This window comes from Eutrigla gurnardus (genome assembly GCF_963514095.1).
Source record: "Eutrigla gurnardus genome assembly, chromosome: 22".
NCBI lineage: Eukaryota > Metazoa > Chordata > Actinopteri > Perciformes > Triglidae > Eutrigla > Eutrigla gurnardus.
The window spans coordinates 12,594,556-12,621,865 of record NC_139933.1 but is presented as its reverse complement, the minus strand read 5'-3'; the positions used below and the strand labels follow the sequence as shown (position 1 = coordinate 12,621,865).

The 27,310-nt window shown below is 43.8% G+C and overlaps 1 protein-coding gene and 1 long non-coding RNA gene across 2 annotated transcripts; both read right to left on the bottom strand.

Moving 5' to 3' along the window:
- Positions 1–6,682: 6,682 nt before the first annotated feature.
- Positions 6,683–8,336, bottom strand: LOC311033083. Its single transcript, XR_014599236.1, has 3 exons — positions 8,296–8,336; positions 7,620–7,701; positions 6,683–7,047 (listed from the first exon to the last, which is right to left on the bottom strand). It is a non-coding gene; the product is annotated as an uncharacterized lncRNA (long non-coding RNA).
- A 9,174-nt stretch (positions 8,337–17,510) lies between these two features.
- Positions 17,511–19,679, bottom strand: LOC311008499 (uncharacterized protein; the record flags this gene model as incomplete). The annotated part of the gene is made up of 8 exons (XM_084002192.1): positions 19,344–19,679; positions 19,064–19,167; positions 18,604–18,970; positions 18,434–18,501; positions 18,135–18,347; positions 17,960–18,022; positions 17,720–17,845; positions 17,511–17,582 (listed from the first exon to the last, which is right to left on the bottom strand). The coding sequence occupies exons 1-8, from the start codon at positions 19,444–19,446 to the stop codon at positions 17,511–17,513; spliced, it is 1,116 nt and encodes a 371-aa protein (XP_083858318.1). The 5' UTR covers positions 19,447–19,679.
- Positions 19,680–27,310: the final 7,631 nt, after the last annotated feature.

Genomic DNA, 27,310 nt, shown 5'->3' with positions numbered 1-27,310 from the left:
CAGGGCCCCAGCGCCAATATGGGCCCTTGGCCTTCAGAGTTGTTGTTTTTTGTTTTTTTTGGTACAATTTAAAAAATATATTGGAATGGCTGTGGTTTTGAAAATGTAGTATGATAATAAAATAATTTGAATGTTTTAGAAATTATAAGATTAAATCAGTAATGTGTGATGACACAATGACGTACGTAGTACGTATGCTGGGGGTCAACCGTACATTGCATTTTCAAAATGGAGAAGCGGGAGCTCAGTGGATCAGCTAAAAGAAAACAAAGGAAAGAAAAAGAAGCCAAAGATGCTGCTTTGAAGCATCCCAGCCATCGCAACATTTTTCACCAGAAAAGTGGGGCAAGATGATGGTGCTACTCATAGCAGCGGTAGTAGCAGTACTACAACTCACCGGGACGACCTGCAGGATGCTAACACTGCTAGTGCAAGTTCGCCGGAGACGTTTGGTAGCGGTGGAGCGGCGCTGCCTCCTACGGAAACCTTAGCGGACAGTGCTAGCAGTACTACGGCGGGCAGCAGCCGGGCGGCCGAGCCAGGTCAGCCTGAGCTAAGTCCCCTCACATCCCCAGCGGAGGTTGAGATGTTGGCGGGTGCCGTACAGCAGAGGGATGATGATGAAGACTCCTGGTGTGAAACTGTTACTGATCCTTCGCTGTGGGGAAATATATCCAGTGACAAAGTAAAGAGTGTTCTCATTGAAAGAGGGCCCTCTTCCTTTCACAACAGACGAGCAAAATACCCTGCATCAACAAGAGACTGCGGTCTAGGTGGTCGGGTTCGTTCATTAACCAATGACATGATATGCAGTCGACTGCCTAATGGACAACTAGCACCACGAGAATGGGTGGTGTATTCACCATCAACTGGACATGTGTACTGCTTTGCCTGCAAACTTTTCGGGGCAACAAAGAATGCATTTGTGGACGGATTTTGCGACTGGAAACATCCACATCGCATTTCAGAGCATGAGAGGAGCCCCGTCCATATGTCCAACATGCTGACACTGATGCAGAGGATGAGTGGAACTGGCGCAATCGACTCAGCCCTGAGAAAGCAAACTTCGGATGCGAGGGAATATTGGAGGGATGTTCTGCGACGTGTAGTGGCAGTGATCAAGTTTTTAGGAGAAAGAGGACTGGCATTCAGAGGGAATGACGAGCTCCATGGATCGCCACATAATGGCAACTATTTGGGGATATTAGAGTTAATATCCCAATTTGACCCATTTCTGGCAGAGCATATTAAAACATATGGCCAGAAGGGCAGAGGGAGCGTCTCATATCTGTCGTCAACAATATGTGAGGAGTTCATTGACATGATGGGAGAAAAAACCAGGCAAGTAATTGCAGAAGAGCTCCGTGATGCAAAATATTTCTCTGTCATTGTAGATTCCACTCCCGACCTCTCGCATGTTGATCAGTTAACATTTATCTTCAGATTTGTTAGCAAGCAAGGCAACATAGTGGAGCGTTTCCTGGCATTTGAGCCAATTCAGAGCCATACAGGCCAAAGTCTGGCAGATTGTGTGACTGCCATGGTGGAGAATCTTGGGCTGGACTTATCTAATTCTAGAGGCCAATCATTTGATAATGCCAGCAACATGTCGGGCCGGTACAATGGACTACAGGCACATTTGAAGCAAAAAAACCCATTAATCCACTATGTGCCTTGTGCTGCCCATTCTCTAGATTTAGTGGGTGTAAACAGCATAGAGGTAAGCAGTCTAGAAGTGGGACAGTATTTTGATTCACTGCAATCCTTGTACATATTCTGTGCTGCCTCCACTCACAGGTGGGAGCGAGTTTTTCGGAACTCTGATATTCATATAGACTTAACATTAAAATCACTGTCAAACACTAGGTGGAGCTGCCGAGCTGACTCGACTAAAGCTCTTTGGCAAAACTATGTTAAAATAAGGGAGGCATTAGAGAGCATAGCTGAAGATGAAACTGAGAAAAGAGACACCCGAAGTGAGGCCAGCACACTCGCTGTAAAATTAAATAAACTGGAAACTGCATTCATGGCTAATTTCTGGAATACCATTCTGACTCGATTCCAACTGACAAGTTTACAGCTCCAAAAAGCGGACATAGAGCTCATGACAACTGTGCGCCTTCTTATATCTCTGCGTGATTTTGTATCAGCACAGAGAGGTCTTTTCACAGACTTTGAAAAGGAAGCCTTAGCAGTGCCAGGCGTGTGCCAGACGTACAAATATGACCTCCAGCGCACCAGAAAGCGCAAACGATTTGAGGATGACAGCGCAGAAAAAGATGCAGTATTTGATGGGAAAAGCAAATTCCAAATTGAAACATTCAATATGGCTATCGATAAGTTAGTCAGCTGTCTCAGCCACAGAATTGATGCATACAAGCACCTGTGTGATCTGTTTGGTGTTCTTTTCATGCCGGAAAACACATCTGACCATGAGTTAATTGACAAAGCGAACACACTTGCCTTTGCCTATCCCGCTGACTTGGACAGCAATCTTGGAAATTAACTGATTCACTTCAGATCTTTCATCAGATCAGACGGACAGAATGTGCCTCCATCTAAATGTCTTAAAACAATTGATTGTGGATTACAGTCAACATTTCCTAATGTGTACATTACCGTAAGACTGTATCTGACGCTTCCTGTCACAAACTGCAAGGGAGAACGGTCATTCTCTCAAATGGCCAGGACAAAACATGAACTTCGGACAAAAATGACCCAGAGACGCCTTAACAGTTTGTCACTCATGGCCATAGAGGCCGAACTGGTCCGAGAGTTGGACTTTGATGACCTTATCAAGGACTTTTCCTCAAAGAAGGCCAGGAAAAAGCCAGTGGTTTAGGTGAGTAGTTTCACTTTGGTTTTGTGTGGTCGTAGCTGTGGCTCTTTACTGATGTTCATTCATGTTGCCTTTATTACTTTCACGATTTGTTTTAGGTGGTTATATTTTAATTAAGGTGTGTTTTACTCCATAATACTACCATGGCTGGCTATTTGAGCTTGCTGTCTCTCCCATAATATGTAATTGTCCTGTACATGGCAGGTGCCAAACAAAACAGACCAAAAATGACAGTAATTTTGTGGTTGTTGTGGTGTTGCGGTGTTGTTATGTGCGTAATGCGAAGAGCGCCTTTGCGCGCGTACTATTTGCGTGTAGGCAGGGGCCCGTGGCGAGTTTGTGTCCAGGGCCCATGGTCATGATAATCCGTCTATGCAAGAGGCCGATGGCTCCAAAAATATAACAACTTTTATTTTCAACCACTGATAAAAGCACAATTTGATATATCCTAATTAAAACCGTCTTAAGCTACACAGTAGCAAATTACATTACCCGGCACTTGTTAATTAAGACAATAAACTGGACAATTGGGCAAAAGTCGTGGCAGGGCCAACCTGTACAATATATGTGGGCTAGTAAGACAATAAGCTGGACAGTTAGTCAAAGGCGGGGCAAACCTAACCTCGGCAATATACACAGGCTAGTTAAGACAATAAACTGGACAGTTCGTTAAACACTAGTGCAACTAGTCTATATAGTACTGGTATAACAGGAGTTCAAAGGCTGCAATTATATTTAGGACCCAACGCACATGTGGCAAAAAAAAGACTACGACCCAAAAGGGCAAAAGATATCACTGCACACACACACACAAATCACGGCCCACTATATGCAGAGTTCCACACACTGCCACCAAGCGCACAAGAGGGCCTCACTAAAATAACAGCAAGTCGATGATGCTCGCTCAACCAGGCTATGATTTAGGCTTACACCTTATTCAGAGTGACACATTGCACCTGCCCAACCTAACTTAATGTCAATAAGAAAAACAAACAAAACAACTAAAATGACCAAAACAAATTAAACAAAAAAGGGCCCGGTAGCCTACATTGAGTATGGGAAAAAAAACAACGACCGTCAAAATACACATGAGACCCTTGTCCAAGAGGAAAAGGCCGTGCCTTTACGGCGGCCACGCTGACCGAGCTCGACCTGGGCTCGCAAACAATCGCCTGCCGTCTGTCACGCTGCTGACAATGCTTCCACGTCGCGCCGTTAATCAAAGGGAGAGGATGTACCCGGCTTCCGTTCCGTCCTTAAATAATCTCCCGACCGGAAGAAGAGCCCGTGAGATACGTCGGTTCCGACAGTCAGACCTCCCCGCTACACTTATATTATATAACTGAATCTATAGAAGACGGGGATACATTTCTTTGTAAAACAAACCCTATGGGACACGGGCAGCACCCATGCTTATTTTATGTGATCAAAGTCATACCTTGATGCCTTGGAAGCAATTAAAACTCATGATGTAATAAATAATAATAATGCTTTATAATGCTGCAACCTCCCAAAAAAATAAAAAAAAATCCTTCTCAATCCTTCTCACGACTGCAAAATGTGTCACCAGGTTCTTGTGCACTGGATTCATTTACGGTACTTTAATCATTATTATCATTATTTAATTAATTCAAATGTAGTGGCAGTTAATCAGAAAACACATTTTCAATACTGTATTATTGTCTAGTGTTGATCAAAGTCTCTGGTGATAACACGAGCTGGGATGACAGGTTGATCAGCAGTGTTGGGAACGTTACTTTAAAAAAGTAATTAGTTATAGTTACTCACTACTTGTTCCAAAAAGTAACTGAGTTAGTAACTGAATTACTTTATAATAAAAGTAACTAGTTACCAGGGAAAGTAACTATTTGCGTTACTGTAAAAAAAAAAAGTTGCTTTATGTCAAAGAATTTGGATTTTTCTTGTAATGAGATGGCAAACTGTAGTCTTGTAGTCTACTCCTATAGTCGCGTAGCGTGTTGTCTTGTGTATAATAATTGAGATCGCATTCTCCGCACCTCGCATGCGGGAATAATTAAAACTTGAGGAGAAATTATACAGTGGGAGACGCTGTGTCTGTCATATATCACAAAACAGGGTCAGAGCGCACAGCAGTAGACATAATGACCCCGGTGCCTCGAGCCGCCGCGCCGTTCATCATCATCATCATCACCACCGTCTTCACCATCCGCGCTCCACAGCTATACCGGATTCCCGTCCAACACCAGGACGGCGGGACACCGGGGCCCGCGTGGCCCTCGCGCGCCGCTCAGACCAGCAGCAGCCCAAACTCCGGCTTCAGCTCGCGGCAAGTTTGCACGTTTCTCCACGGACAACAGGCTGCCGAGACCAGGCACGAGCGGCGCGCAAGCAGAACACGATCCTGACTTTTTTTTTTTTAACTGACAAATTCAATTCATAGTAACGCACCGCATTTAACGTTCAGTAACGATAACGGCGTTGTAACGTCGGGAACAGTAATTAGTTAGATTACCCCGTTACTGAAAAAATAACGGCGTAACGCCGTTATTTTAAACGGCGTTATTCCAAACACTGTTGATCAGTGACATTGGTTAGCTATCACGACTTGTGACTCACTCATAGATTAGCTACATTTCTGCGAACATACTACAGCTATGAAAACTATGTGGCCGTTAAAAAAAAAACACGGCGACAACAAGACAGCTTGAATGTCATATTTTCTGGAGGTTACAGAATAATTTACATTTCAAACGTCGTCATTGAGCCACAGCGCTTTAGACTCTTTTGGGGTCGATCGAATTTCAAGTTTAGACCATACTGGGAGGCTTAGCTCAGGAGGGAGCGCGATGGACTGGCAACCAGAGGTTTACCGGTTCGATCCCAGCTCCTCCTCCTAGCTACGTCCTCGTGTCCCTGAGCAAGACGCCTCACCCTAATTGCTCCCGACGAGCTGGCTGACTCCCTCCATGGTTGAGACTCCGCGTCGGTGGTGAAAAGCGCCAATGAGATAAAAGCGCTATATAAGCGCTTTTGTTACCATTTACTCTACATTAAATTCTACTCTATATTTAAATAATGCAGTGTTTCTTTTAAAAGAAACAATCACTTATTATTTAGTGTGTTAAATGCGATAATACAGATAACCACCGATGTTTAACATCTCATACTACATTTTTTTTCTTTTTTAACTTTATTGACATCTCGTCCTCATCTTCTCTCACGTAACCGAATCGATTACGTTAGCGGTTCTAGCTCCCGTTTAATGGAAATTACTTATCAAAATATAAAGCATGATTATTATTACAGTTAATGAAATATTTCTAAATATTTTTTAAGTCAAATTTAAACTGTCAAATGTTTTCTACAGTTTCTTATATATGCGCGCTCCCACGCTTTCCCTCTTTCTTCCTCTTACCTGAGTAGCTGCTTTCACTCGCCATCGATCGCGACTATTAAGCCGCTTTTATCGATCATTAATCGTTCATAGATCGTATTATACCTCTGACCACGGAACACCAGCACCTTCACCACGCAGACGACGCAGGCAATCTGCCCGTCGGAGGAGCTACATTATTCACATACATGGAATTTGGATTTCCCTCTGAAGTAAGTAATATGGCTTATCTGGTTTAAATACGTTCCTTTATTATTTGATTATCAATAGATGTGCATAATGCATGCATAAACAAATGTAGGCTACATGTAGGCTAATATAAGTGGTTTTAATAATACCATGTATGAGTTTGGTGTGATAAAAATAAACAAGTACAAGCAAGTGGGATATTAGTGAATAATTTATTAGACAAATAATCCATGTTATATATACAGGTTTCAATACGTGTATGATAAGAAGACATAAGTAGAAATAAGTAGTTTATCAACAAATGAATAGGAAAACATTCAGAATAAATGTAATATGTGATGTTTTCTGTTACAGGTTGGTGCTAGAGGGACGTACTGCAGGTCAATCCTCCTGATGGGCCTCTACTTCGGGAAGGGGATTTAAGGAAGGACTTCTGTATTTCAAGGCATTCCACGGAGAACCTCGTCCACTGCTTACTAACAGAACAGATGGGTTCCATGTCCATAGTTCCACGGTGGTGACGGGGTGACAGCGACGAAGCCGAACCACTCCAGCAGTCCTGGGATATCCTCAGAGGCTCCAGCAGTCCTGGGACATCCTCAGAGGCTCGCAGCTGCAGTGTCTGCTCCAAATGTCCAGATCCCTGTGTTGCAAGAACATGATTATTGTTGAGGTTTTATTTGTGATTATCAGTAGTGCAGTTTATAAGTAATACCACACAGTAGAAGTTGTTACAGACAAATGTTTCCTGTTAAATGTTTTCCGATTATAAGGTTGTGTACAAATCTAAATAATAAATATCTGAATATATATGATTGTTGACTCATGTTTTAGGCCTGTAGGTCTATTTCCCTCCTGCTCTGGAGGAGAGACCCTGCTGCAGTGGTTGGCATCATGGCTGAGGAGATGGGGTGTAGTGGGGTAATAGCAGGTCTTTGCTCCATCACCTCATCCATGACAACAAATACTTCCAGTGTGCAGCAGTGACCTCTCCTCCCTATAAACAACATATACATACATACATACATACACTTATCATAATCATTGTTTAGATCAACTATTCACCACTAGTCATATGTTCTAATATGTACTGTAATACTGTTCCACATGGGACATTACCCAGCACTGACTTTGCCTGGTTATTATAAGAAAGACAACTTCATCTTGTTTCTTTTATGCTGTAGAGTTCAATACTTTAAACTGCTTCCAACTCACCTTGTATTTCTGCTTCATGTTCTCCCACTTCTTAGCTCATCCGGCTCCACCTTCCCTCCATCCCTGTTCTTTAAGAAACATCCTATATGAAGAACAGCACGTAGAAAAGGGTTACAGTTCATTGATGATTTCTTGCTGTTCAACAAAAACGTTTCAGGTAGACATCTCAGGAGAGCAGGACATCTCCCATCTATATACGCTGGTGTTCAACCTTATATCATTGAGTAGCTTAATATGCACCAGTAGTACTTAAGCCCTGCATATGAGAATTATAACATTTAACACCACATTTTTTAAGTGAAGCCTCTCGAGCAGCATCCCTCCTGCCGGTGAACTTCTCCTCCTCGTTCCCTCCACCCAATGAGGTGCTCGGTGTCTGCATCCGTCCCTTTAACGAACGGTGCACTGCGTTATTTAATATATAGTTAGTAAATATATAACCACGGTTTAACATAAGCACTATATTCTTAGTTAACGTCGGTAAAAACGGCACATTTGCCGCTTCAGTTACGCTCGCTAACCTCTATGGTAAATTACCGTCAGTAGGCTAGCCGGCTGGCAGGACCTCCGATTCGTAACGTTAACGTACAATTCCAACAACAATAAAGTAACGTCCATTATCAATACGATTTAAACGTCAGCTGGAAACATAAAAATCATGTTACAGTATACTTACATGTGTACGCGGTTTGTGTCGGGCTGTCGCCAGAATCACCGGAGCTGCGTTTCAATAACAGTTTGAGTCGCCCTCGCTCACTTGCCCTCAGCCCTTGCTGTGGGTTCAACCCTCTACTATATAATGCATCCAAAAAATCACAAGTTTGTTTCTGTGTAGATATCTTTGAGAGGTCGATATTGAAATCGCCACAGATTATAAGTGTTTTATTGTTATTTAAACCATTCATTAATTCTTCTAAACTGTCCTTATAAGTTTTTACATTTGATCCTGGTTTCCTGTAAACACATGCAACAATAATATTCCTTATTCTTTTAAATTCAATTTCCACAGCAATACATTCCATTAAATCATCAATTACAGACGTCCCACATTCCACTGGTCTGCATTTGAACTTACTATCCACATAGATGGCCACGCCTCCTCCACTCCTGTTAGCTCTGCTGGTAACATAGAAATCATAGCCCTTAATATGCAATGTCAATTCTATCAATCCATAAGGGAAAAAATGATTCAGTAAAGAAAAAAACAAAGAATAGAAAAATGTCCATAGAGAACTTCATTGTTGGTCGCTTGTCATTGTCACTTGTATCGATCCAAGTCCTTCAATCTAACCACGACCACCTTAGCTTGCTCTGGTGGTCCATTTCATCTTAGAAAAACTTTTCCATTCCTTGTGTTGCACACTTCCATGCAGGCCTGGACTGGGACAAAAATTCGACCCTGGACTTTTTGGTCCAGACTGGCCCACCACAATCCACATACTGTGCCAACTCGGCCCGTTGATGTAGCCTACTGTACATATAATCACACGCCCTGAATAACACTATAGTGAATAACATCCCTTTATATTCTGGAGCCTTGAATAAAATAAATGATGACTACACAGTATGTTGCTCATTTGCTCTTAAGAAGGATACTGGAGAAAGGATTTCAAGAGTGTTGTTTATTTAACTCTGACTGGAAAAAAAAATATGTAAAGAATATTTGAACAAATTGGACAGTGGGCACGAAGAAAGTGTATTGATACTTAAAACACTTTAACTCTGGTGACCTGATGGGCCAGGTATTCTTAGATAGACAAGCCACTGGGCTCTAATGTGTCTTTGGGCTGCAAAAAAAAAAAAAAAAAGGCAGCCACTGCCGGCCCTTTATAGACAATCCACCCCTGTAAGTGGTTTACACTGAATTGCAGCAAAAGCACTTCTCACAAACCTTCATACCTCCAAAACACTGATGTTGATATATCTGTCATCTCACAGCACACACTTGTCATATCAATCTAAACCATCAAGTAACAGGACAACACATTTCAACATTTTATTAGTAAATTGACATTTCAACATGTTGTAACACTTTCATGTGCAGATAATGATTCTCAGAATGAAGACACAATGCTGGCTTAAGACTGACTTTATTGAAACTGGAACTGGAATTCATAAGATCTGTGAATCTTTTTGGAAGTTTGTGGCTGCTATAATTGCAGCTTTCCACTAGATGTCACTGGTAGGGTCTTAGAGGCTTTGAAGGTTGACATCTTTTTTTGGTATCAGGAAGAAACCTCAGAAGCTTCACAAAGCCTCATACGCCCATCTATTAGTTACTAAAATGTGTATTAACAGTCTAAATCTGCAAAGTAACTTGTAACTGAAGCTCTCATTTAAATGTAGGGATGAATAGGACCCTTTTCACCTCTGACATTACTTCAATTTGGCCATTTTCAAAATCTGCTTATCATTTGTAGACTCTTGTCGCCATCTAGTGACGTTCAGGAGGCAGTGTTGAGTTGGTGTATGAATAGTGTATGGATACATATTGACAGTCAGACAGACAGATGCAGACAGATAGATATAAAAAAACATGATAATCACATTTTAACCTTGTATATTTAAATTCCACTCACATTACATTTCATTGCATTTCATATACATCGTGTGTTATCGTCTTGACTCAAAACAAGTCAGGTACAGCTGTGAATGGGCCGTCCCTCAACCAGATCTGCAAAGCTCTTTACTATTGAGCAATACTAACCATCCTTAAAACTTTAGTAACTTCAGATGTATCATTGCTACACTTCAAAGTTATTTTAAAAACCAAGTCAAGTTAAAATGCTGGCCAAATCCTAAAAAGAATACCTAGCACAACCTCCAATTTAAAATATATATAAATATTAAAGAAGCCTACAAGCACATTAGATGAGTAGTACAGTCACAACCAAAAGAGGGTGAACTACACAATACTAGCAATCCCAAGACAACTTTCTCCACTCACAATAAAGGGTCAATGCATGTTAAAGAGTGTGTGTGTGTGTGTGTGTGTGTGTGTGTGTGTGTGTGTGTGGTGAGTTGAGTAAGTGGAGTGTGTGTACAGGATCCCATTCCACAGAACAACAACAATCAATGACAATCTTGTCCAAGACAAATTTCTCCATTCACGATAAAGGCTCATCTTATCAATGCATGTAATGCAATGCATGTAAAGTGATGGTTCGGAATAAAATAATGTACAAGGCTGCTAGCAAAAGCCTCCCTCACAACCTGCAAATACTCTTCATAGAAAGAGAGGAGAGACACAATCTTAGAGGGAACATGATTTTCAGGCAAAGGAAGGTACGAACTGCGTTAAAATCCTTTTCCTTATCGGTCACAGGTGTTAGACAATGGAATGTGTTAGAAGAAGTCAAAAAATCAGCAACAAGTGGCTTTAAGAAAAAGTATGTAAATTCAACCGTTGACCGGTACAGATTATTGCATGAGAGTTGAAAAGGGTCTGAGGCACGAATCAGCAGACATGGTGTTGTGTCGGGATGGGAGAATAACTAATGAACATTCTGTACCCAAACAATAAGTTGAACCTGAGAAGCTTGTATGGCACGATGTCAGTTGTACGTAGCAGGGAGTACAGCTCTCTGTACCACCTACTGCTGTAACATGTTATGTCAAATGTCACAAGTAAAAGAAAATGTTATGTCAAATGGAAAACGCTAAAGATAATATTATGATGACAATTGTATCCTGTGGGTAATGGGGGCGGGACTAGATAAGCCTTGGCTTCTCCCGCTTTCCCTTTCGGCCATGTGTATCGTACTATTTGAACAAAGTGTGATGATGATGATTTAACTGACATGTCCGAAATAAATAAATAAATTATAAAAAAATGCACCTTAGGTCATTTCCACCATGACATCCAGCCAAATACCCCCTCAGAAGCATTTTTAGCGATGGTCAACATTGGTCAAGATAGGGCTATCAGCCGAACGGCTTAGTACTAGCATGATGGTACATTATGTTTATGTCGTAAATTAGCCCACTAATAATGCATGGATGTTACCAAACTTCTGCAGTTGTAGGGTGTGTACTCACAAAACGAGGCATTTGAAAGTTTGTAAGTACACCAGGAGTTTATTTAAAAGAACACTTGCACTTGCTAGCACTGTGCCGACGCTACTTCCGTGTTTACCAAGCTGTTTCCGTGACGCGAGTTTCACGCAAAAGTATGAAAAAGTTTCGCTGAAATTTTTATAAATACTTGTATTATCAGGTCTGATAATACAAGCATTTATAAAAATTGTTGACCTGATAATACAAGTATTTATAAAAATTCAGCGAAACTTTTTCATACTCTCGCGTGACGGAAACAGCTTGGTAAAGACGGAAGTGGCATCGCTTTAAATAGTGTGAGTGGAGTGTGTGTGAGTGTGAGTGTGTGTGTGTGTGTGAGAGAGAGAGAGTGAAGTGAGTTGAGTAAGTGGAGTGTGTGTACAGGGTCCCATTCCACAGAACAATAAATGCACACATACAATCTTTCATTACAAAAAAGTGATTCTTACATCACAAATTCTGATGACATTCGAAGCATCTTCACCCGATATAAAGTGTGGCAGGCCAAGAAGTGCAGCTGCCCTTCTTCCATTTGTGTCCTACAAGACAAAGAAACATGCAGTAAGATGAAAATGTTAACAAAAATCGTCTGTTTCTAGTCATCTGCTCTTCAACTTACATCTTTTTCAAGGCAGTCCAAAAGTCTCTGGAGCGACTGCTTTTTTCCGCTCATGGTCGCTGCCCTGTAAAGTGCCAATAGTCTTGGCACAAGGTCATTCAGTCCAGCAAAAAACTTCTCCAGGAGGTCCTCAGTCACAAAACGCTGGAATTCTGCCCTAATCTGACAAGACAGACAGAAAACATTGATCAACATAGTTCTTGACGTGGAGAGGAAAGGGTAAAAGAGGGGAGGAGAAGGGACGGAAGGAGGGAGAGAAGCAGAGGAGGAATAAGGAGAGAATGAAGAGAAGAGGAGAATGAAAAAAATAACATTTCATTACATACAAGGTTGTGATTACCTGTCTCTCATCAAACAGCGCTGGCCATCGGGAAATGACTTCTGCGATGAGCGGCTCATCTCCAACGATGTCTTTTCTGCGGTGGGAAAACGTAGCAGCCATTAGCTCTTCCAAAAGCTGGTGATCAGGGTCTTTCTTCTGCATTTCAGTCTTCATTATCTTGCGCTTTTCCTCCATATTTTCCAGACACCATCCTTCAGGTGGATCAGGACAGTAGTTCTCTCATTGTATGTGGCAAAATTGCAAACCTTACAGCTCCACTTCATCCAATTGTTGCCAAACTTCTATGGACAGCAGCACCTAAAAAAACACAACATACTTTAGACTATGATATAAAACCCTTGGTAAAAATGGAAACATGAGCAAAAACACGTCATTTGAATTTACTTCAGATTCATGTGTTAGTTGTATGACTGAAAAGTGTGTGTGGAAAAATGTGTAACAGTGCGACCTATATATACACTTGTTACGGCGGCGTTAATACATAAGGGTGATTCCATTTGCAACAACTCACACTGCTTATTTTATTGAAACTGATTAATTATATGGTTGATGATTTTGCATTGAACACAACACCTCTGCAGACTAGGGTCGTGCACCCAGGAAGATGGCAACAGTTTGGCTGCAATCTGTGTGAGAGCACATGTTTGTATGTGAAGGAGATTGCCTGAATATTAGAGATGGACAGAGTACTCGACCCCAGTACTTGAGTAAGAGTACAAATACTACTGGTCAAAATTTACTCTGTTACAAGTAAAAGTAGCTCAGTCGACATGGTATTCGAGTAAAAGTAAAAAAGTACTTGCTTTTAAAAGGTACTTAAGTATCCAAAAGTACATGCTTTTAAATTTACTTTAAGTAAAAGTAAGAGTAAATTTCAAATTAAATTAATTTTTATAGGCTTAACATAGTGTAACCCACTAGTTACTATAGAGTTTGAACCAGAGACTAGGTTCGTAGAGGAGGGTTTAAAGAGGAAGTGACAGACACAATAAATAAATGGAGCCACGGCGTATATTTAAAGTAAGTTGACTGTATTGAACTGTATGAAAATAAAATAAAATAAAAATAAAATTCAATGCAATGACATCTGATTGCTCAATGTTTCACAGTCTCTCTTTAACATAAAACCAAATAAAAGTGCCAAATAGGAACCGTAACGTCAGTCAATTGTGTGTAAGTCAAGTCAGGGGAAAGTTCAAAGAGTCAGGTGTGTGTGTGGTGGTCCTACCACAGACACACTCAGTTAAGGTGAAGAAGGGCTGGATGTCCTCCTCGGCTCAGGTGCTGGTTCTCTGCTCCTTTGGGCAAGGAAAATTTCACTGGCTCGCCATCTCCCTCAATCAGGAGAATCCAGATCCACATCAAAAGGTTTCTTAAGGGTCTCAAAAAACCTAGCCTGTATAAAGACAGGGCTATCACTTAACACAGAATCATCAAACTTCTCTTATGGCCATATTCAATACATACTATAAATCTCAACACACTACTGGAACACAATAGTGATTAAATTAATTATCTTTTTAACTGTACAGTTCTTTTTTTTTTTATCTCAAGGTGAGTATTTTCACACATTCTTAATCATGTTAAATCAACATGAATTATTTTAGCTATTTAACCACGAATTATGATCATTTTAGCTTCTTTACCATGAATTATGATAATTTTAACTCAGTTTTCCACATGAAATATTGTTCATTTTAATCCTTTTTAACCATTTCACACATTTTCATTGAATTATGAACTGAAAACTAGCTAAATGCACCTTTAACACACATCACAATATCAATTCAGTGCTTCAGAGTTTCTGCCTCTGTGATAAATGGACATGTTTAGCAGTATTTAACAGACACACACCCTAAACAGTGCATCTCAGACTGAATACACACACACACACACACACACACACAGGAAAATAAATAGCACACCTCATATTTTCATCAGATTATCAGAGCAAAATATGCAGCTTTAACTCTTAAAACATACAGTAAACAGTAGCGGCAGGTCACGTTCATGAGTAAACAAGCTTTCTGCCCTCTCACAGACTGAATCACGATGTGGCTACTCCGGTTAGCATGTGCTAGCGCTAGTTAGCTCGAGCGACTCACCAAGTCTCTGCCGAAAACAATAACCCACAGGTCCTCGACCACCTCTCTGCTTCAGGTAGGTACACTCTCACGGGTTATTCTGTGTTGATAAGTGAGTTAACAATCGCCGTTTTCGTGACTTCTTATTGACTTTCTCTTCCGTGTTTCTCATCTGCTCGTACCGCTGCTCTGACTCTGCACCGCGCTACTCTGTACTCTCACTCACGCACTGTAACTCTCGCGAGAAGAGGGTGGGACTACTTTCTCTTTCCTATCATGCATATAATACAACAAATAAGGACTGAGTGTGTGCAAAAATAATATTATTTACAGAATAATAAATTAAAGAGGGTGAAATAAATAAAAAATATATTTTAAGGGAAATAACAATAGTATCTGTTTTCTACTGGGTTACACCAGTTAATAAATATTTGTGTAAAAAAGTCTTTGGGGGGTTCATGTCTTCCTGCACCACCAGTAAATACCAACCACTGCTATGCGCTATACAGTCACACAAGATAAGTAAAATATAATACAATACATATACCTTTAACTAGTATGACTAGATTATCATAATGTATCTTACGGTGTAATATTGCCAAGGAAACTGCACTGTCGTAGCTATGTTCGGAACATAGCCCATCTACAAGCTCACAAACGCATAACTTCTGACTTCTGCTATGAGCCTGCCTGTTAATCAGGCATGCAAGGATGTTGTACGACAAAGTATACATCCAGTTTATTCAGCCCAAAAGCAGCGTTCCCCCAGGATTATACTAGACGACATTTATCAGTAATATGGCAAATGGATTAACTAAAGCAAAGCAAGGGGGTCGACAAAAGTTTGGTAAGTGTTAATAACAAATAACGTTACGTTATGAGAGAGTTTCATTCGGCCATCGTTTCAAACCACAACACACACACACACACACACACACACACTAAATGAATAGGTAAATGCACATTTCTTGCTTTATGCACAGTGTCCAGTCCTACAGTATACAACATATAATTCAATTATTGACTGATATGAGTACATACCTGTTTTCCCTGTGAAAGGTTTGGATGATGGAGGAGACTGTAGAGCGAGGCACATTAGGCTGCACTCTGCGACCTGCCTCCACCATTGTGAGACGGTGGTTGACAACATGGTCTATAATGGGGGCCCGAATTTCATCAACATGGTGTCTTCGTGCTCCTCGGCCTCTTCCCCCTATTCCACCACCACGCACCCTTACTCCTCTTCCTCTTCTTCTTCATGGAGCAGGCATTTGCCCTTGTTCATTTGCTTGGCCAGGTGCCTCCATGTTCAGAAATGGTACTGGTCCTGGTCAACCTTTATATATATACTGTATATGTTTGGCAGCATTCACAATCATAGACAGCACCTGTCAGGTAACTAAACATACGGTTTGATTGGTCATCTGAGATGAGTGAAACTCCTCCTTCGTTAGTCAAGTTCTAGTTTCACCTGACTGTCAATTACTGTACTCAATTTATCAAATGTTCCAAGAGATTCATATATGGTATTCATGGTATTATGTTCTTGACTCTTTTTGACAATTGATCAGACTATTGTGCACACAATGAAATGATGCTGACATGTTTAGCAGAGAACAACCATTAGACTGAGAATCCACAATCAGTTTAGATCAACAAGATCTATTCACCTGGAAATTGTGCTAAATGTAGTCTACCTGTACTTAATCATTTGTAAAGATGTAATGAGATATTGAGACATGTACTAAGACAATTGCAATTTGATGAAATGAATGAGAAATGCAATTCTGTTGTGGAAAATTGCCAAGTGGTTTGGAGATTTGTCCATGTTGTTTTGAGAATGTAATTTCTGTTTCAAGAAAAGAGTCAAACCAATGGAGAAAAACTGTAATAAATATATATACATGCAAACACCATTCTATATCCATCCTTGTGAACCTCAGCGCTCACAGGGAGAGGAATGAAGGACGACACAGCGTTGTTTGGGGTTCAGAGCGTTTATTTTTGCTCACACAAAACATGGCTCAACTAACAAAAACAGAACATTGATGGATTGAATACAGTTAGATGAGATGTATACAACATTAATACACAACCAAACCATCATAAATACACCAGGGGTGGACAGCAAGATGGAGAACAAACAAACAAAACAAAAAACAAACAAAATGTAAATAAATATTTTGTAAATCTTAAAAAAAAAGATCACACGTTTTAACAGCTTTTTTTAGTCTCACAATCACAGAGGGAGGAGATATATTGACCAACATATGCAGACAGTTCCAGGAAGTTTGGCTTCTTACCAGAACATTTAGACTTATGTTTGGAAAATTTGGATAAAGTAGTTAACAAATTAATCATATAAAACTGAGAATTTAGAATTTAAAACTGAAGCATTTTAAATGAGATCTCTTTGACCTTGTTGGTTAAAAAAACTTAATAAAAACTAATACCCGAAGGCACAGCATCAAAAACAATAGAAAAATCCTTGGGTGTAACAGGGATTCCATACCGTTGCATAAATTCAACATAACTGTAAAGACGCCCATGTTGGTCAAACAACTGACTCAGTAAAAGTATATTGTTATCAAACCATTGTTAGAGGAAAATAGTTTGTTGTTGTGTTCTGTTTGACCGTTTGATGTATTTACGTTTCATTTGAGGGTTTAGTTTTGTTTTTGTCAAGTTTGTAAGATGATTGAAATGAATAAAAAATAAAAAATAACATTCTATTATTATCATCACTGTCCACACACATGTATCAACACAATTACAATTATTAGACTACTTCAGGAGTCTTCTTGGAAGCCACGCCTACGACGACGCTTCCTACGACGACGCTTCCTACGATGCTCCACGTTCTAAATGTAGAAAAGCAACAAAACAAAGACGTATTGAAAACAGAGCTTCTTTTTGACATCAGGAAAAACATCATTAAAAAGTGGAAACTTTACAACATGGCATAAAAAAAAACAGATCTCATTTAAATGCTAATTACCTGTTCGCCTTCTGGAGCTGCAGTGGAGTCCACGGGGGCACTGAGGTCCGCAGGCACGAGCCGGTCCGTGGACTCCAGCATCTCCGAGCTGAACCGGAGAGGAGTGGGGGGGGTGGAACACACGCCCTGTGAAATAAAAACACAGAAAGACTATTAGTGGAAATGTTTCATCAAAAACAAAGCATCCACAGTCAAACATATACACATTTTTCAATTAAAACGTAATCAAAAATAACAAACCGTGTGAACCACCCTCCTCTTCCCAGCACCTGTGGACTGGCCAAGTCCCTCAGGTCGCTTCCTCTGTAATGACGGACAGAACCGTTTTGATCAAAAAGTGGCCTTTCATCGTCATGACAGTAAACTGATTTAAAATATGACATTTTCCAAATAGTCTCAACCACACATGTCTTACCTTCCTGTCCTGTCCAACTACGGTCCAGCGTTGGGCCAGCGGGGCAGGGGCGACGTCGTCCATCACGACCGGCTGGGGACGGCGACGCTGGGCTGGAGGCGATCTCCGGGGGGGAACCACGGGCGGCGGCGGGGGGGGCTCCAACTGCTGGAGTGCGTAGCTCCACATCAGCTGGACCAGGACACCCATCCCATGGTTGTCACTCAGATGGACCTAAAAACAAATCACAATCACAATTAATTGACTGAACAGACATTTGACAGTAAATCTCCCATGCACTTAAATACTCGTATACTTACACCATCCCGGCTCCACAGCTCACGGCGGTTCAATGGGAAGTGCTCCGCGATGCAGCAGTACCGCACGTCTACAATAAATACACAGAGATGGCATAGTTAAAAGTCTGCTATCCAACACATGACACACCATACATGTAAATGTACTTCACAAACATCCTTTTAAAACGTACCCATGACTGCTGCAACGCGGCGAAACTCCTGCCTGAAGTTATCCTGGACATCCACGTCGACCGTCAGGCGAGGAACGAAGTCCAGGACGAACACCTTGGGCCACCGACTGCAGGCACTGGCGATGAGCTCACCGAAGTCCTCCCCTGCCTGCTCCACCGTCCTCCTGGCCGTCAGGTTGTTGCTGGGGGCAAGAACACATACAAGGTCTGGTGTACGTGGCACAACTGCACTCACCAGCTCGGTCCTCAGGTCCCTGGCACAAGCCCCCGGCGTCGCCATGGCACCAAACGACAGGCGTCCCTCCGGCATCGTGACGAACCCATCCACGATGCTACGAAGGTGGGAGTCCCCGACAAGAAGAACAAACTAGAACGACACAACGGAGAATTATTATCATGCAAACAAGATTATGATCAACATCAAACATCATTTATCAAATGACTTCCAACACAACATTACCTTTTTGTCTGGAGACTCCGGCGGGATGACCAACTTGTGGCTCCTGCCGGTGTGAGCAGAAGTTGGCCACTTCCTCACGGCATGGCGACGTCCAGTTCCACGGGCTAGTGAAAAAGTAAAAATAAATAAAAAAATCACAGTCAGAAATTTCATTCATAATTTATAATAAGTATAGAGGCATAGCTCTTTCCACTAGGTTTGCACTAAATATAGTGAGAAAACATCTAACAATTAATAAATTAAATAATTTAATGATAAAAGAAAACATTTGAGTACATACCAGGGGGTCTGCCCGAGAAGGAAATGACAGGCTCCTGCCCGTCACACCGATCCTCCATCCTCCGCCTGGCAGCAGCGGACAGCCGGTGGTTCTTCCGAGGCATCCTAAATGGAAAAATGAAAAAAAAAACTGGCCAAACAAGTTATCAGGAATACAACCGTGAACATTTGTATTGAATGTGTAAAACAAATAGAAATCTCTTCCTCTGAGACTCAGTGTCCACTAGTCTCCTCCTCAGATGTTCTCCGCTGCAAAAAAAATAAAAAAATAAAATAAATCCAATTACATCAAATAATACATACCATAAAAAGTAATCTCAGACCACTTATCATACAGAGCTGGACTCTAAATCTATTCTCTATAATATAAAAACATTATTAAACATACTTGTCAGCAGTAAAAACACAAACGTAAAAAAAATTAAAACAAAGATGTTTTATTTAAAAATCCCACAGTGAAATATTCTGTAATTTTTGGATCCAAAGGCGTGTTATTAAAAAAAAAAAACACTGTGAAAAATCCTGTAAGTTTGTGAGTTGTCAGTCAGTTGCAATGAATTTACCATAAGTATCACAATACGAGCGCACTGCAAATTTACGGGTGGCTGGTTTAACTTCGTGAGCCCAACGTAGTTGGGCTCACCTCCACGCACAGTCTGGGCTCTGGAACCCAACTCCTTGAGAGAGGCTGGACTCTCTTCTACTCTGGAGTTGCCCGCGGTGAAAGGCGCCGAGCTGGTGTGGGCTTGCTTATAGCCCCCCAGCTCAGCCGCCATGTGTTGGAGTTTTCCCCAGTGAACGAGAGGGTCGTCTCCCTGCACCTTCGGGTCGGGGATAGGTCTCTCACTGTTGTTTCGGCCTACGGGCCAAACGGCAGTGCAGAGTACCCGGCCTTCTTGGAGTCCTTGGGAGGGGTACTTGAGAGTGCTCCAACCGGGGACTCCATTGTTTTACTGGGGGACTTCAACGCTCACGTGGGCAATGACAGTGTTACCTGGAGGGGCGTGATTGGGAGGAACGGCCTCCCCGATCAGAACCCGAGTGGGGTTCTGTTATTGGACTTCTGTGCTAGTCACAGTTTGTCCATAACGAACACCATGTTCAAGCATAAGGGTGTCCATCAGTGCACGTGGCACCAGGACACCCTAGGCCGGAGGTCAATGATCGACTTTATGGTTGTGTCATCTGACCTCCGGCCGTATGTCTTGGACACTCGGGTGAAGAGAGGGGCTGAGCTGTCAACTGATCACCACCTGGTGGTGAGTTGGATCCGCTGGCAGGGGAGGAAGCTGGACAGACTTGGCAGACCTAAACGTGTTGTGAGGGTCTGCTGGGAACATCTGGTGGAACCCCCTGTCAGGGAGGTCTTCAACTCCCACCTCCGGGAGAGCTTTGACCAGATCCCGAGGGAGGCTGGGGACATTGAGTCCGAATGGACCTTGTTCTCTGCTTCCATTGTGGACGCGGCTGTTCGAAGCTGTGGCCGTAAGGTCTCCGGTGCCTGTCGTGGTGGCAATCCCCGAACCCGGTGGTGGACACCGGAAGTAAGGGATGCTGTCAAGCTGAAGAAGGAGTCCTACCGAACCTGGTTGGCTCGGGGGACTCCCGAGGCAGCTGACGGGTACCGGCAGGCCAAGCGTGCTGCAGCGCGGGTAGTCGCTGAAGCAAAGGTTCGGGTCTGGGAAGAGTTCGGGGAGGCCATGGAGGAGGACTATCGGTCGGCCTCGAGGAAATTCTGGCAAACCATCCGGCGCCTCAGGAAGGGGAAGCAGCCCTCCACCAACACTGTTTACGGTGGAGGTGGGGAGCTGCTGACTTCGACTGGGGATATCGTCGGGCGGTGGAAGGAATACTTCGAGGATCTCCTCAACCCCACTGACACGTCTTCCATTGAGGAAGCAGAGGCTGGAGACTCGGAGGTTCATCCACCCATTACCCGGGCTGAAGTCACCGAGGTAGTAAAGAAGCTCCCCGGTGGCAAGGCACCGGGGGTGGATGAGATTCACCCTGAGTATCTCAAGTCTCTGGATGCTGTGGGGCTGTCGTGGCTGACACGTCTCTGCAACATCGCGTGGCAGTCGGGGACAGTGCCTCTGGACTGGCAGACCGGGGTGGTGGTCCCTCTATTCAAAAAGGGGGACCGGAGGGTGTGTTCCAACTATCGGGGGATCACACTTCTCAGCCTCCCCGGGAAAGTCTATTCCAGGGTACTGGAGAGGAAAATTCGGCCGATAGTCGAACCTCAGATTCAGGAGGAACAATGCGGTTTTCGTCCTGGCCGTGGAACACTGGACCAGCTCTATACCCTCTGCAGGGTGCTCGAGGGTTCATGGGAGTTTGCCCAACCAGTCCACATGTGTTTTGTGGACTTGGAGAAGGCATTCGACCGTGTTCCTCGTGGCATTCTGTGGGAGGTACTTCGGGAGTACGGGGTCGGGGGCCCTCTGCTAAGGGCTGTTCGGTCCCTGTATGACCGGAGCAGGAGCTTGGTTCGCATTGCCGGCAGTAAGTCAGACCTGTTTCAGGTGCATGTTGGACTCCGGCAGGGCTGCCCTTTGTCACCGGTCCTGTTCATTATTTTTATGGACAGGATTTCTAGGCGCAGCCGTGGGCCGGAGGGGATCTGGTTCGGGAGCCACTGGATTTCATCCCTGCTTTTTGCAGACGATGTGGTCCTGTTGGCTCCTTCGAGCCAGGACCTCCAGCATGCCCTGGGGCGGTTTGCAGCCGAGTGTGAAGCAGCCGGGATGAGGATTAGCACCTCCAAATCTGAGGCCATGGTTCTCGACCGGAAAAAGGTGGCTTGCTCCCTCCAGGTCGGGGGGGAGTTCCTGCCTCAAGTGGAGGAGTTTAAGTATCTTGGGGTCTTGTTCACGAGTGAGGGAAGGATGGAACGTGAGATTGACAGGCGGATCGGTGCAGCGGCTGCAGTAATGCGGTCGTTGTATCGGTCCGTCGTGGTAAAGAGAGAGCTGAGCCGAAAGGCGAAGCTCTCAATTTACCGGTCAATCTACGTTCCTACCCTCACCTATGGTCATGAACTTTGGGTCATGACCGAAAGAATAAGATCCCGGATACAAGCGGCCGAAATGAGCTTCCTCCGCAGGGTGGCGGGGCGCTCCCTTAGAGATAGGGTGAGGAGCTCCGTCACACGGGAGGAGCTCGGAGTAGAGGCGCTGCTCCTCCACATCGAGAGGAGCCAGTTGAGGTGGCTCGGGCATCTGTACCGGATGCCCCCTGGACGCCTCCCTCGGGAGGTGTTCCAGGCATGCCCCACCGGGAGGAGACCCCGAGGAAGACCCAGGACACGCTGGAGTGACTATGTCACCCGGCTGGCCTGGGAACGCCTTGGGGTCCTCCCGGAGGAGCTGGGGGAAGTGTCCGGGGAGAGGGAAGTCTGGGCGTCCCTGCTCAGGCAGCTGCCCCCGCGACCCGGTCCCGGATAAAGCGGAAGAAAATGGATGGATGGATGGATGGATGGTTTAACTTCGGAAAAACGAATGACGCTCACTCGACCGCAGCACGAACACTTCCGTCGTTTCCATGGTGAACAACTAAAACACATGTTTGGCATTTTATGAAATATGGCCGCCGCCATTTCTTTCCCACAAATCTCCATGTCAGATGTGGAAGATTTGACACATTCAAATCCAAACAAAACAACTTTCCGACCACCGCACTTTCTATTACGACACTACACGGCTCTCCCGCCATATTTAACACATTCTGTCCCACACAAATATTACATTTACACGAAGACATCGTAGAGCGAGTGTCTGCTTTCACCAAATGTGGGTTTTCCCACCAGTCCTCATGAACTGATGTGAACTGTTCACCGTCAAACTCAAAAAGTGACACTGATTTCTGACTTTGGGCGCTTTTAGCGTCTTTAATGGATGCATCAACAAGTAAAACGTAAAAACCAAACCAACAAAGTTGTCTTACCCCGATGCCTCGGTTCAGATCCGGGCCTGCTGGGGCTGCTCCTGGGTCCGCAGCCCCGAGGGGCTTCGTCGCCCTCTTTCCCGCAGTAGCTCGTTGACGATCCCTCTCGTTCGGCTTCCTAGCAAAGATTGCGTTCAGGTCCTTCTTCTTCGGCGGTGTGAAACTCTCCGTTTGGGTCTTCAGCGATTTGATACTCTCTACAGTTTGGATCAACTCTCCAGTTTTACCAATGTGTGTCAAGTACAAGTGCGAAAAGAGAACACAAAATGGTCGACAGCCCTTTTATACCCGCTCTGGGGGCATCGTTCTGTTTCCACGACAATTGATGACGTCAGTGTGCGAACTATACCGCGGCTTTCGGGGGGGCTCACTTATATTGGGGGGGGGGGGGGGGGGGGGGGGGCTGCGCGTGCCTCAGAGCGAGGACTTACTCAAAACACATCCATTATTACAAGCCTGTATGCCAGAGCGGACAGTGGCGGTCCTAGGTTTCATGACGCCCTTGGCGAACCACACACACAGAGACAGACAGAGAGTGTGTATGGTAGTAGACAGTGTAGATATACAGTTGAAATACACATATTTGTTTATCTACTCTTCACATTTATTCAATGTATTTTCTCTTCCTGTTTCCCAGTGCGAGTTTAGATACACAAATATAGCACTTGTCAATTGCGGTATTTTATTTTGAAAAGTGCTTTAATTTTGAAAATTGACTTGATTGTCTCGTGTTTCTTTGTGTGATTTCCTGCCAAAATTGACACGAACGCTCGCGACACGCGCAAAAAATAGAGCAGACGCCGAAGCAATCGCTTCACGGTGCGGGGCGGCCGCGCCTATTCGCGGCGCTTCCGCGGCTGTGAACCAGTCTCTCTCAGCATCAGCAGACGCACCATTTCTTTGTGCGGGCGCTCATGCCGCCCTGGGCGGCTGCCCATACTGCCCATATGAGAAACCGCCACTGTGTATTAGCCTCAAAATCTGGTATCATTAGGCTGTAATAATTATGTAGTGATGAAAAAGGGCCATAAGGACTAATCCGTTACGGATTTGCACTCTAGATCACCACTTCAGGTACAGGTCAGTCAGGTACAGTCCGGAATAAACAAGACGAGAGGCCATAGACGGATTACCGCATGGGCAAAGTGGGCGTGTGCCCAGGGCCCCAGCGCCAATAGGGGCCCTTGGCCTTCAGAGTTGTTGTTTTGTTTTGTTTTTGGTACAATTTCAAAAATATATTGGAATGGCTGTGGTTTTGAAAATGTAGTATGATAATAAAATAATTTGAATGTTTTAGAAATTATAAGATTAAATCAGTAATGTGTGATGACACAATGACGTACGTAGTACGTATGCTGGGGGTCAACCGTACATTGCATTTTCAAAATGGAGAAGCGGGAGCTCAGTGGATCAGCTAAAAGAAAACAAAGGAAAGAAAAAGAAGCCAAAGATGCTGCTTTGAAGCATCCCAGCCATCGCAACATTTTTCACCAGAAAAGTGGGGCAAGATGATGGTGCTACTCATAGCAGCGGTAGTAGCAGTACTACAACTCACCGGGACGACCTGAAGGATGCTAACACTGCTAGTGCAAGTTCGCCGGAGACGTTTGGTAGCGGTGGAGCGGCGCTGCCTCCTACGGAAACCTTAGCGGACAGTGCTAGCAGTACTACGGCGGGCAGCAGCCGGGCGGCCGAGCCAGGTCAGCCTGAGCTAAGTCCCCTCACATCCCCAGCGGAGGTTGAGATGTTGGCGGGTGCCGTACAGCAGAGGGATGATGATGAAGACTCCTGGTGTGAAACTGTTACTGATCCTTCGCTGTGGGGAAATATATCCAATGACAAAGTAAAGAGTGTTCTCATTGAAAGAGGGCCCTCTTCCTTTCACAACAGACGAGCAAAATACCCTGCATCAACAAGAGACTGCGGTCTAGGTGGTCGGGTTCGTTCATTAACCAATGACATGATGTGCAGTCGACTGCCTAATGGACAACTAGCACCACGAGAATGGGTGGTGTATTCACCATCAACTGGACATGTGTACTGCTTTGCCTGCAAACTTTTCGGGGCAACAAAGAATGCATTTGTGGACGGATTTTGCGACTGGAAACATCCACATCGCATTTCAGAGCATGAGAGGAGCCCCGTCCATATGTCCAACATGCTGACACTGATGCAGAGGATGAGTGGAACTGGCGCAATCGACTCAGCCCTGAGAAAGCAAACTTCGGATGCGAGGGAATATTGGAGGGATGTTCTGCGACGTGTAGTGGCAGTGATCAAGTTTTTAGGAGAAAGAGGACTGGCATTCAGAGGGAATGACGAGCTCCATGGATCGCCACATAATGGCAACTATTTGGGGATATTAGAGTTAATATCCCAATTTGACCCATTTCTGGCAGAGCATATTAAAACATATGGCCAGAAGGGCAGAGGGAGCGTCTCATATCTGTCGTCAACAATATGTGAGGAGTTCATTGACATGATGGGAGAAAAAACCAGGCAAGTAATTGCAGAAGAGCTCCGTGATGCAAAATATTTCTCTGTCATTGTAGATTCCACTCCCGACCTCTCTCATGTTGATCAGTTAACATTTATCTTCAGATTTGTTAGCAAGCAAGGCAACATAGTGGAGCGTTTCCTGGCATTTGAGCCAATTCAGAGCCATACAGGCCAAAGTCTGGCAGATTGTGTGACTGCCATGGTGGAGAATCTTGGGCTGGACTTATCTAATTGTAGAGGCCAATCATTTGATAATGCCAGCAACATGTCGGGCCGGTACAATGGACTACAGGCACATTTGAAGCAAAAAAACCCATTAATCCACTATGTGCCTTGTGCTGCCCATTCTCTAGATTTAGTGGGTGTAAACAGCATAGAGGTAAGCAGTCTAGAAGTGGGACAGTATTTTGATTCACTGCAATCCTTGTACATATTCTGTGCTGCCTCCACTCACAGGTGGGAGCCAGTTTTTCGGAACTCTGATATTCATATAGACTTAACATTAAAATCACTGTCAAACACTAGGTGGAGCTGCCGAGCTGACTCGACTAAAGCTCTTTGGCAAAACTATGTTAAAATAAGGGAGGCATTAGAGAGCATAGCTGAAGATGAAACTGAGAAAAGAGACACCCGAAGTGAGGCCAGCACACTCGCTGTAAAATTAAATAAACTGGAAACTGCATTCATGGCTAATTTCTGGAATACCATTCTGACTCGATTCCAACTGACAAGTTTACAGCTCCAAAAAGCGGACATAGAGCTCATGACAACTGTGCGCCTTCTTATATCTCTGCGTGATTTTGTATCAGCACAGAGAGGTCTTTTCACAGACTTTGAAAAGGAAGCCTTAGCAGTGCCAGGCGTGTGCCAGACGTACAAATATGACCTCCAGCGCACCAGAAAGCGCAAACGATTTGAGGATGACAGCGCAGAAAAAGATGCGGTATTTGATGGGAAAAGCAAATTCCAAATTGAAACATTCAATATGGCTATCGATAAGTTAGTCAGCTGTCTCAGCCACAGAATTGATGCATACAAGCACCTGTGTGATCTGTTTGGTGTTCTTTTCATGCCGGAAAACACATCTGACCGTGAGTTAATTGACAAAGCGAACACACTTGCCTTTGCCTATCCCGCTGACTTGGACAGCAATCTTGGAAATTAACTGATTCACTTCAGATCTTTCATCAGATCAGACGGACAGAATGTGCCTCCATCTAAATGTCTTAAAACAATTGATTGTGGATTACAGTCAACATTTCCTAATGTGTACATTGCCGTAAGACTGTATCTGACGCTTCCTGTCACAAACTGCAAGGGAGAACGGTCATTCTCTCAAATGGCCAGGACAAAACATGAACTTCGGACAAAAATGACCCAGAGACGCCTTAACAGTTTGTCACTCATGGCCATAGAGGCCGAACTGGTCCGAGAGTTGGACTTTGATGACCTTATCAAGGACTTTTCCTCAAAGAAGGCCAGGAAAAAGCCAGTGGTTTAGGTGAGTAGTTTCACTTTGGTTTT